The 12,001-nt window shown below is 44.9% G+C and overlaps 1 protein-coding gene across 1 annotated transcript in view; it reads left to right on the top strand.

Moving 5' to 3' along the window:
* The window catches only part of MAP3K1 (mitogen-activated protein kinase kinase kinase 1), a 58,556-nt gene that overhangs the window by 23,721 nt on the left and 22,834 nt on the right, over window positions 1–12,001 (top strand). Inside the window, exon 2 of the mRNA XM_080933796.1 lies at window positions 9,548–9,698. Within this exon, the coding sequence (XP_080789922.1) occupies window positions 9,548–9,698 (151 nt within the window). The remainder of the gene's footprint in view (window positions 1–9,547; window positions 9,699–12,001) is intronic.

Genomic DNA, 12,001 nt, shown 5'->3' with positions numbered 1-12,001 from the left:
TCGAAACTCCTCTAGCTGTCAGATCTCACCCTTCAGATGTGTGGGCCTTGCGTCCTCTTCCAGGGCCTGATGTTGAATGCTCCTTGACATGATTTGCCATAAGTTAGTCCCTGCCTACACTCAGCTGGAGGCTAAAGGCTCACCAATGCTGTGTTTCAGACCCCCAGAGTCTGTTACAAGGAAGAGAACACTATACGTCCCTCCTGAAGAGCTGAATGTTGGGGCTTTCTTGTAGCAATAAAGAGGTTTTTAGAGAAAAACCTTCCTAACTTCTATGACTAACCTCTTTGCCTAAGAATCAATGGACTAGACAGGTGGAGCTGAACTCAGGCGATGCGGCAGGTGGATGGAGTCAGGATGGAGTCAAGTTCCGTTGTCCAAGGACCGCTTCCTTCATTGGAGGACTCAGATTTGGAGCCTTTGCTGCACACACACTAATTAATCATCTCCCTCCCTATTTCAGCTCTTGAAGACAGTGAACTTTGCGATCACTTAAGCCCTACCTTAACATCTAAGGCAGCTGGGGTCAGAGTCTCTGGGATTCACTTCTCAGGAACATTGGCTGTTGAAACCGAGTCTGTAAGCAAAATCCAGAGCAGATTTCATGCAGTGTGTTCATGGAGCAGGACCTTCCTGTTAGGCGTGTTCTGCTCAGAAGAATTTCTGCACTGAACAGTTGAGAAGGCTGTTGTGGGCCTTTCCTGCTGTGCACCTCGGTCTTCATGAAAGGCTCTGAGACAGGCCGCAGTGAACAGGCAGTGTCTGTTCCAGCTAGTGTTTCCTGGTCAGCACACAGGTGTGGCATTTGGAATCATAAAGCATTGTCTCTTCAAAAGGTGTGGCTCCTGTGTGGTTTGTACACTTTAATACCTCCATCCTTCAGAGGCTCTGTGTCTGCCGATCCCAATATTGATAATTGTTCAGGCACCACCACCTCAGTAGATCTTTCTAGAACTTTCTATAGGTGAGTGAACAGTGGATTGTTTCTACTGCAGCATTATGGTACTTTCGTTTTTCTGGGATAGCAGAAGTGATGCTTTTCTCGGTTCTCTTAAACAATGTCCAATGTACCTTTTGTGCACTTACTTTTAGTCTTCGGCCTGAGCCATTGCCTACATGGGTGAGTGTGCCACTTACCAAGTAGAGAGGTCTGCCAGCCTTTCAGGAAGCTATTAATATTCTATTTTGAGCATCCTAGCTAGCATGCCTTCCTACCCACCAGAAGGGAGGACAGTAGCCCTGGCTGTCCCTCAGGGTGCAAAGCAATTCTTTTAAAGGCTGTACAAGAGTTTCTCACTCTACTTCAGTATTAAAGTTTCCAATATTTAAACCACACTAAAGGGCTTTATTACTTTAGAAAATAGCTGTTGAAAGTGCCATGTATTTAACTTTCAACCACTCTCCCTAAAATCTGAGATGGGAAGGTGTAATAACAGATTGCTTCCCTCATAACTATCCTTGTTCATTGAATCTCTTAGAAGGCACACATTTGGACAACGTCCCGAAGGAAATCCACGCATGGATTCATCTTGATGTAAAGCAGAACAGCAAAAGAGCAGCCACCATCTTTACCGTTGCCTGCCTCCTGACACGGGCTCTGGGCAGTGCTCCCACGTGGAGCACTGGCAGGAGGCAGCAGCAGGCTGCCTTGCTGAGAGACCATACAAGCGGTAGAGGTCCAGCTTGCTTCTCTCCTGAAGTGTGGGATCTCATCAGGGTTGGCCACTATTGTCTGGAGGACTGTTCCAGGCCTGGATGTGTCAAGTAGCACAGAGGGGCAGGGTTCTTGAGAGAAAACAGACAGCCAAACACTCCTTTTAAAAAAGAGCATCCTTGCTCACTAAGGAAAAGGATGCGCATAGTATCCCATTCCGCCCCTCCCCGAGGCTTCTAACAGCCCTCTATCACACATCAAGGACACAGCCAGGAAAAATATAAACATTGGAATTTTTAGCAGTGACTATCAGAAGAATACAAGCTTTCATGGGTGTTTGTTGGAAAGGAACAAATGGGAAACAAGACTGTTGATCCTAAGTTCCCTTAGAAAACTTTGGGCACTCAGAAAGTTGTTTGCATTAAACTCAGCAGCTTTTCCAAATTCCTGTAGAAAAGTATTTAAAAGTCCTGTGACAAAGATGCTTTCTTTGATGTGTGAGAAAGGATTTAACTATTTTTAATAAGTGTGTAATTGAAGGCGGTTGTCTGTCTTCTAGAGACTTGGGCCCAGCAAGAACTCAGTGAGTAAAGGCACTGGCTAGGAAGCCTGACAACCTCAGCTCAGTCTCTGGACCCACTGGTGTACAGAGAGAATCAACTTGCATCTCTGTGCATGTGTGACTGTACATACACACACAATAAATAAATATAAAAAGATTTTAGAGAGACTTGCACCTGTAGTTAACTTCGTCAACTTTATAAGTCACAGATGATTGACAAGTAAGGAGGGGAAGGGGAAGCCACATAGAGCCATTCACTGTTTAAAATTGGATAGAAGAGAAATGGATTAGCATTTAAGATGCTTGCCCCAGAAGCTGTGTCCACCTGACTTCAATCCTCGGATAAAATTGTCTGAATCTCTAATCCCAGAAGTCCTGTGGCAGGATGGAAGGTGGGGACAGGAAGACCAGCTAGGAGCTGTAGGAGCTAGCCTACTGGAGTAGAGGAAGTTACCAGAGCAAGAGGGACCTGCCTCACACCGAGGTGGAACACCTGACGCCTGAGAAGTGGACTGCTAGCTTCCACGCGTGACCAGGGTACACTCATGCACCACTGGCACTCACATGCACACATACATACTGGCATTGATACACACACATGCACACCCATGAACATGCTGGCACGCATACAGTTCTTTTGAATGGTTTCTGTTGAGTGGTGGCTCTGACATCATATAACACTGTCATTAAATGACCACAGTGGCTTTTCAGACAGTCGTACCAAGGACGCTCATGTAGAGGTAGAAGACCTTTGGGTATCCTCTGTTTCTCTTGGGCACTAATCTGCAGTGGAATCCCAGGTTTCGAGGGCTGTGCTCATGACACACACGATTTCTCTAGGTCTGTTGATTAGAGATGACGGCTATGGCCTCTGTTGTTGCAGGGTTTGCTCACAGAAGACAGGAAAGAGCCTGATCCCAAGCACCATTTCCTGGGTCAGTCTGTGAGCTCAGTTTGCGGTGTGCCTGGTTTGCTATGCAGACCATGCTGGCCTCAAACTTGTCATCCTCCTGTCCCCGTTCTGAGTGCTGGGATTAGAGGTGTGTACCACCACAGCTAGCTCCACTGTGCTATTTTGATGGATTTACATGTATAATATATTCCAAATCGTCCAATACATACATGCTATAAATTCATTTACTTGGATTCACAGATTTGTTTCTATTAAAGTATCATCCAGTGTGATTTTAAAATTAAAAGTAATCTTCAACAGAGGTTGCAGGATTTTTGCAGTGTAAAACATGGGACAGAAATGCAAAGGCTCTGTGTTACAATAACCAAAGGGTGCACAGCCACACTGCAAACTGAGTCTTGCTGAGGGTGTAGCCTAGGCCACAGAGTGACACTGTCCCTGGAGAAAGGAAAGTGGGAAGAGTTTGCTGTTTTGTTGTGCTGAAGAGAATGTTCATCCAACTTGGGGAAGCTGGCTTGTTTCTCCTTGTCAGGTAAACGGGCACCATTTGCTTTTGGCTCTCAAGACCAAGTGTGATTGAGTAAACTAGAATAAAAAAAAACAAACAAACAAACAAAAAATCTCCTGTGAATTTGCTTTGGTAGTGTAAGCCATTATATAAGCCAGGGCCTGTGCAGACTCAGCGTTGCCTCGGGCAGAGGTGGAAGGGCTGCTCTTCACCATGGCTCTTCCTGCTCAGGAGGAGGCCAGCTGTCCACAGTGACAGCCCATCTAGAGAAAACACAGCTGTCCCAATATTGAAAAACAGATTTGGGGATTTTGCTCTGTTTTTGTTTTTCAATCTGCACATGTTCACCTCTAGTTTAGTAGACCTGTGGGTACCTTTTGTCACCGGTAGAAAAGACGGAAGTCGCTGCTGAGCAGGTTTTGCTTTGCTTTAACGTAGGGACACTGTGCACAGATGACTGCCTCCCTCTGCTTTTCTCACCTGTGCAATGGGACAGTGCAAGCCCCAGCTCCTGAGAACCACCCCCACTCCACCAGCACAGCCTGTGCTGTGCCTTGTGCCCAGTGAGGGGTCCTCACACACCCCCACTCACTGCATCTTTCCCTGGCTCTTCCTTGGCCTTTTCTCTGGGTCCGGCTGCTGTTGGGGGGGAAATAGTTCCCCCTTGTTCTCCTCACTCCTTGGTAGTGATTGTGTCGTTGGTGTAGGAGTTCCCGCTGGACTGAGCGCTTGCACATACATAACCCAGGTCTTGTCCCCATGTTCCCTTGTAGACACCAAGGGCGTCAAGAGCCTCGTTAGCACACATGCCTAGAGTCTACACCGTCATGACAGTACTGATTGGAGCTAACGACCCGTGCTTACCCAGGCAGGTTGTGTTTGGACACTGTAGGACCTGTCCACACAGGAGCACTCTGATCACAAGCAGCCTGTGGACTGCTGGAATTCTGGTAGCAAAATGGATGCCTCTAAAGAGAGATGTGTTACTAGTGTAGCCCAGGCTGACCTGGAGCTCGGAATCTTCCGGAATCTTCCGCTTCAGCCGCCCAGGTGCTGAGATTACTGAGGTGTTCCCCAAGCCTGGTTCATAGAATCAGGCTGCTGCCTTAACCTGCTGAGCCAGCCTCCTGCACCCATTAACCCTTTCTGCTCCTACATAGCCTGTCGACTTTTTAAGAAAATGGTTGCACTCTGAGTGTCACTGAGAGCCTTGTATTTGTGTCTTGGCTGTGCAAAGCTGAAATCCGAGTTAGGCTTTCTGGAATTTTCCCAGGGTATAGAGTGTGTTAGGGTGCTTCATTCCAGACTGGATGGTTTATATTTGTAGATTAATTTAGGAATAATGAAAAACCCTCTTAATAAATAACATTGGAGTTTTGGCTCAGCTGGCTAAAGAATTGTGAAAATTCTCCCCTGGCTGCGACTTGCCTGTGGCCCTTGGAGAGTTCCTCCAGCTTGTCACTTGGGGCAGTATTAGGCTAGAACTGATTGTCTAATAGCTGCAGAGGGACCCAGTGCAACCCTTGTGCCGACTTTTATTGCTCCTCCCTCAGTCTCTGTCCTCCCTGAGTTCTTTATGCTGTCTCTGCGCCTGCAGTTGGGTCTCACCTTGTTTCTCCTGTGTTATCTGATCCCATGCTTTGTGCAGTGACTCTTTTCGGGTACCCTACTTTCAAACTCCGAGATGTCCAACACCGTCTCCGTATTGAGTGGCCTTGGGCAGCCAGCTATGAACTACGGGATGGGTTCAGTACAGAAGAAGAGAAAGCTTCTGTGGACTGCCCCCCACCCCCATTCTCACCCCCACCGCCCCACATGCATACAGCTCTCTAAAAGGTACAGTGAGTCAGGCCCAGCACACTTGCCCCACCCATTGGAAAGTGCTGAAAACACAGCCCATCCTGTAAGATCGCCCAGTGCTGTGAGGTCAGTTCTGCGGTGTTACGGTGGAGATGTAGCCTGCTAGGAGACTACAGAATGCCGGTGGGAGTTCTGTACTGATGACATGAGAGGATAGCAAACGGTGTTTCTGACAGGAGAAGTGTGTGTGTGTGTGTGTGTGTGTGGACTATCTGCAAAGACATGTATTAATTGTCAGTGTTCTTAAGAAGGGAGCACCTTACTGCTATAGAACAGGACGTGCATGCCTGTGTGTAAGACACTCTGGGAAGGGGGCCTAGTTTATGGAACTGATGAACTTAGTAAGATGCTTAGACCCAGACATTAATATTATCATAATAGGACTGGAGAGATGGCTCAGTGGTTAATAGCACTGACTGCTCTTCCAGAGGGCCTGAGTTCAAATCCCAGAAACCACATGGTGACTCACAACCATCTGTAATAAGATCTGATGCCTTCTTCTGGTGTATTGAATTAAAAAATCATCTTAATAAATAATAGGAAAATGACCTCTTCAAGATGGAAGGAGGCTTTTGAAGCACCTAGAGTTTAACAGCTGTACTCCATAGGTCTAGAAAGAGCCAGGGATTAGAAACTTACCATCAGGCTGAGAAGGGGTTTTAAAGTTCTAGGTCAAGCATAAAATGTCCTCTGAGCCTCATGCACCCTGGTCAACAGGAACAGACCCCGCTGGTCTGTGAGTGTGCAGACACCTCTGGTCTGTGAGTGTGCAGACTCCACTGTTCTGTGAGTGTGCAGACACCACTGTTCTGTGAGTGTGCAGACCCCACTGTTCTGTTAGTGTGCAGACACCTCTGGTCTGTGAGTGTGCAAACCCCGATGGTCTATGAGTGTGCAGACACCACTGGTCTGTGAGTGTGCAGACTCCTCTGGTCTGTTAGTGTGCAGACACCACTGGTCTGTTAGTGTGCAGACTCCTCTGGTCTGAGTGTGCAGACCCCACTGGTCTGTGAGTGTGCAGACACCTCTGGTCTGTGAGTGTGCAGACACCTCTGGTCTGTGAGTATTTGCCTTTAGACTCACCCAACTCAAGCCTTATTCTTGTACTGAGTCTTCATGTAGTTTTCCCCAGAAGTATTTTCGCTTTTCTAGAATCAATTGACTTAAACCTTTAATGTATAAACTATTTTAGCTAAAAGCAAGTATGTTTCTAGGTAATAACAGCCATGTACACTACCCCACCCCCACACACTCACACACCTGCCACGGTTAACCAGCCATTTTACGTTCCTAGTGACTTCAAGGCTTCTGACATAGTAGCTTTGGTTAAAAAAGGGAAGTTTGGGGCTGGAGAGATGGCTCAGCCATTAAGAGCACTGACTGCTCTTCCATAGGTCCTGAGTTCAAATTCCAGGAACCACATGGTGGCTCACAACCATCTGTAATGGGATCTGATGCCCTCTTCTGGTGTGTCTGAAGACAGCCACATACAGTGTACTCATATATAATAAATAAATAAATCTTTAAGAAGAAGGGAAGTTTGCCTTCTGCCGTAGCTGTAGTGTTCCCTGGCTGGGGATGTACACACACAAATACCAGCAGCTGGAAACCCTGTTGTCCATGGATGGAAGACATGCTAGGGTTGTGAGCAAACGTGTAACCTTGTGAGGAAAACTTGCTTCCCGTTCCCATTTCAGAAACAATGGAAACAGTTAGGGTTTTTGGGTTTGTTTGTTTGGGGCTTTGTGGCATAAAAAATGGATGTACTGCATGCATGTTTTGTTTTTTTCTCAGCGATTGTAAATCATAACCATTTTACAATCAATGAAGGAAAAAGTCACCTAAAAATTACATTTCATTGCTCAAAGCCGTTCAGATGATATAGTGTAAAAAATGCACATTTTAGAATTATACAAAATAATTATGAAGAGGCTAAAACACTTTGTTTACATTTGTAGATTGATTTAGGAATGATGAAAAATTCCCTCAATACAACATCCAAGTTCCAGCTGTAATCACAAGTGCAGAGTAATAATATTAACTAACATAAAAGCCATTCAGGGTTAACAGTGGTAGGAAAGCCCTTGGGACTGCTGAGATGTTAGTAAAGGTCCTCTGTGGCAACAGTCACTCCTACTGCCTGGGTTTGATGCGTAGTGGATAAACAAAGCATGTGCTCCCTGTGCAGATGGAGAGTGGGTCCCTGTTCTCTCTGAACTGCTCCCAGCCTGACAGAGACTCCCTTGAAACTCCAAGCAAGGATATCAAGGCTCTAGGAGGAAACCTTCTCTCCAGTAGTTTGCAGTTGGAGAGAGGAGCCATGTTAGGTGGCTGCAGTGGCCACTTTGAAGGAGAAGTAGCTATAGGAGGTGAACTGCAGTCTCTGAGAGGGTGAGGATCTCACGTGTGCAGAACTGAGAAGGCAGAGGGGACATACTCTGTCCAGAACGTCCGGAGCCATGCGTCCTGGATCCTGGGAGAAAGGGCAGGAGCACAAGCCTGGGGGGTGGCTGTGAAAATAAGCCAGGGCTAGAGACCCTGCCAGACCTGAGCGCCCTCTTTCCCCATCAGTTACTGTAGCCTGGGACCTTGTAACTCTTCTAAGCTGAGGGATTTCCTGAGGGTCCTCCACTTGCTCCTCCCAGAGCCTTGATAAGTGTTCCTTGCTTCGAGTTTTAAGGAAGAAAATAAGTACATACATTCTTCTATCTTCTGCCTGTCTTCCTCTCATGCTCTGACACCGACATCACCACCATCATCACAAACACATAATAGTTAATCAGCATGGGGACAGGCAAATACTGCTAAGTAAATGAACCATTATTTAAAACAAACTTCCCATCCTGCATTTCTTTCTTTGCAACCTTCTTTTCTACATTTTTACTTTTTTTTTTTTTTTTTTTTTTGAGTAACTAGATGTTTGCTTTGAATGCCCATTTGCAAGATTCAGACGAGATGTAGTGTTTTTTGTCTTCCCAAATGCATCTATCCATTCCCAGTGTGCTTGCTGTGTGCTTCCTAGCCCCACAAGATTGGTATTTCGTTGGAGTCAGATGAGCATGCCCTCTCTGGTCCTATGTACCTTGGGTTTTTGTTTTGTTTTTTGTTTTTGTTTGTTTCAATAAAACGCTGCTCCTGAGTTACGATTAACTGGAAAATTCCCCGTTCGTTCGAAGTTAACATTTACTGAGTTCAAGGTCATCTGGTGTTTCTATGAGCGTTTCCCTTTCCTGTCAGGGCACAAAAGTCATTATTCTCTAGCTTTACTGGCTTTCCAAAAATAGTCACTGAAGTTAGTCTAGAATTCTAACATTGGTACTTCTCCCAGAATACAGCGTAGCCTTCCTTAGGAGCCAGGCCGTGAAGTCTGCGTGTGCATGTGTGCACACACACCAGGGGAGGTGGGTGCATTTTGAGATCAGCGGTCTTCCAGAGAGTGGTGCTTTTACCTATTAGACTTTGTCTAGTTAGCTCCCCGAAGTCCCTCACTTAAAGATTATCTTAATATTGGTAACTCACTATTAGGAAGTTCGCAGCAGGTGGTTTCCTCTCTAGTTATAAAGTATACCAAGGGCTCCGTCATAGTCTTCTTGTTTTGGGAACATGCAGACATGATCATTCAGGAGTGAAAGGTTATTTTAGGATATTGGCATGAATATTTAGAAATTCTGGAATAAGGACAGTAAGGTGCTTCCCAAATATTTGTTTCTTGTATATTATAATATTGGTGTGGTGCGCAGTCTTTGCTAAAGCAATAGCTAACGTTTTGGATTCATTCCGGTAACCACTAGGAAAGGACCCGCAGAGTATGTTATTAGGAAGCCTACAGCTTCTAAGTAGAACCTCCTCTTTTTAGCGATACTGTTGAAATCAGTGGTAGCAGACAACGCCGAGAAGTTTCCATGTAAACATGGGATTCATCATGCTTTTACCGTACCTCAGTCTGTGAGGTTTGTGTCAGGCACCTGTAACAGTGTAAAACAACCGGTTGTTTACTTGTTCTAGGAATTATTTCTTGTATCTGATGTTTCTCGTTGTCCTTATTTCTAGTCGAGAGATGGAGAATAAGGAAACCCTGAAAGGCCTGCACAAGATGGACGATCGCCCAGAGGAGCGAATGATCAGGGAGAAGCTCAAGGCGACCTGCATGCCGGCCTGGAAGCATGAGTGGCTGGAGAGGAGGAGCAGGAGAGGCCCTGTGGTGAGTGTTCTGAAAGCAGCACTGCCCTCTAATGTCAGGGCCTACACTCTGAGTAGGTTTTACACTGTACTTCCTGAATAAAAATTCTCATTTATTTGAGATGCTTTATGTCTGATAGGAATTGTATTTCCAGAAATCTTTCAGGAAAGCAGAAAAAGCAGGTTAAATAGACTTGGGGCTAAGAATGAAATATATGGAGTCACAAGAATAGCGAGGTGAAGGAGGGAAAGGAACCTGCGTCCTGAGCTGTGACTTCCGCTCACACAGTTGTGAATGTGCTTCTGCACTTTGGAGACTGCCTCCAGTCTCTTAAGACACTTGGTTCATATTTCTCTTTTGAAATAGAGATAGCACTGATAAGATTACACTCCAGCACCCGACTAAACCCTGCCACATAGTCTCCTGGCCGCCTTCCTCATCCCACGGGCATGTTTAAGTTTAAGTTGACTAAATACAAAATAAAAACTTCAGCTTTGAAATTTTATTTTGTGTCTTAGTGTCTTGCCTGTATATCATGTCTCATCTATGTATCATGTATGTGCATACCTGGTGCCCACATGTGGTGGGATCCTTCACTGTTTCATTCTTTGGAGAGAATGGAGAAACCAAGGACTAAGCTTAGAAAGTTTTACTGAAACACTTTTAAGGTGAGAGTGAAGAAGGGCTTATTTCTGCTTGGTCAGTGTGGCGAACTGAGCGGTGAAAGCCTTCAGAGGTTAGAGCATGCTGCATCAGAGGTTAGAGCATGCTGCATCAGAGGTTAGAGCGTGCTGCACCAGAGGTTAGAGCATGCTGCACCAGAGCTTAGAGCATGCTGCATCAGAGGTTAGAGCGTGCTGCATCAGAGGTTAGAGCGTGCTTCTCTCCACACTCCTGGACCTGGAGTTATTGTACAGTGCTATATTTTAAAGCCAACCACATCACTGTTATAGTGTTTAAAACTTTTTGTCTACTTTCTGGGAGATACCTTACCTATGTATGTGGGGCAGGAGGAAAGAAAGAAGACACGTATAGAATAAATAACATAACATATAATCTTTGAGCATAGTTGCCCATCCTGCATGCTGTGGCTTACAGATTTCAAATTATCCTTAGGAAGTTTACTGTGTACTTGGAAGGTCTAATTATGTTTATTTTTATGTTTTTATTCAGTTAACTGCAAAACCTTCTTAAAACACTAAATCAAAACAAAACAAAACAAAAAAAAAAAACTCCAAACAAAAAATTGAGGCTTATACACAATAAGTAAAAATAATTCGTAAAATAACACGAAGTATTTGATGGGCAGATGAAGAATGCAGGCTGGGCCAGTAATATGAGTCTGTGGCTAAAGCGCTCTGTCAGACTGTGGGGTCTGGTGCACACAGTGGACTGAGAGAACCAGTTCATACAAGTTACACTCTGACTTCACACCCAAGTAAAGAAGTAAATGCAGTGTCAAAAAAGATTTTAGGGAATGAGTAATGACTCAGCGGTAAAAGAGTACATACTGTTCTTGCAAAGGGACTGAGTGGTTCCTGGCACCCACTGGTGGCTCACACCTGGAACTGTAGCTCCACTGCTCTGCCATCCTCAGGTCCCTGCGCCCATGTGCTCATATCCCCAAAAATAAAAACAATAAAGACAGACCTTTTTAAATACAAAATCTTTAAGGATGTAGGCTGTGGGAGGGTTACTGAACAGTAGGGCTGTAAATAAACTTAAAGGACAGGTGAGCATTCTTCGGATGGAATGTGCCGTGCATAGGAGGAGGTACAGGGATGCAAACGCGTAAACGTGCACTGTGCTCAGGGTGCGGTGACCATTTGGTCCACATGGCAGTAACAGCAGCAGGTTGTGTAAATTGCATGTTTCTAATTTAAGAACTTGGTCTTTAAGCTTGAAACTTCCCTGGCTTTTTCTAGCTCCTTAATCTGTCTTTTCCCCTTGATTCTGAGATTTGAACTGAGGCCCCGTGTGCTGCCAGCATTTCCCTGCCTTTTTTAGGGAAAGGCTTAAAAGTATTATAAAATAACATTTGTAGGATAGTATAATATGATCAGACTGTATTTGACTACTTAATACCTATCATTACTCTTTTAATGGCCTACATTTTTTCCAAATACAGAGGAATAGTTCTTCAGTTTCATTGAACAGTTCTTGAAGTGCTAATTTTTCTTCATTTGATTCCTAATTTAAGTTGATTCTGAATATCAAATGAGCTAGAGAATATAATAAATAGCAGTTAGTGTCTTTGTAATTTTGTATAGTAACCTTAATTAGTATAAACACAAAACAAATGACATTTGTGTAAGTAAAACAGT

This window comes from Micromys minutus (assembly GCF_963924665.1).
Source record: "Micromys minutus genome assembly, chromosome: 20".
Lineage (NCBI taxonomy): Eukaryota > Metazoa > Chordata > Mammalia > Rodentia > Muridae > Micromys > Micromys minutus.
Note: the sequence above shows the minus strand (reverse complement) of the source record. Positions and strands in the feature narration are given on the sequence as shown.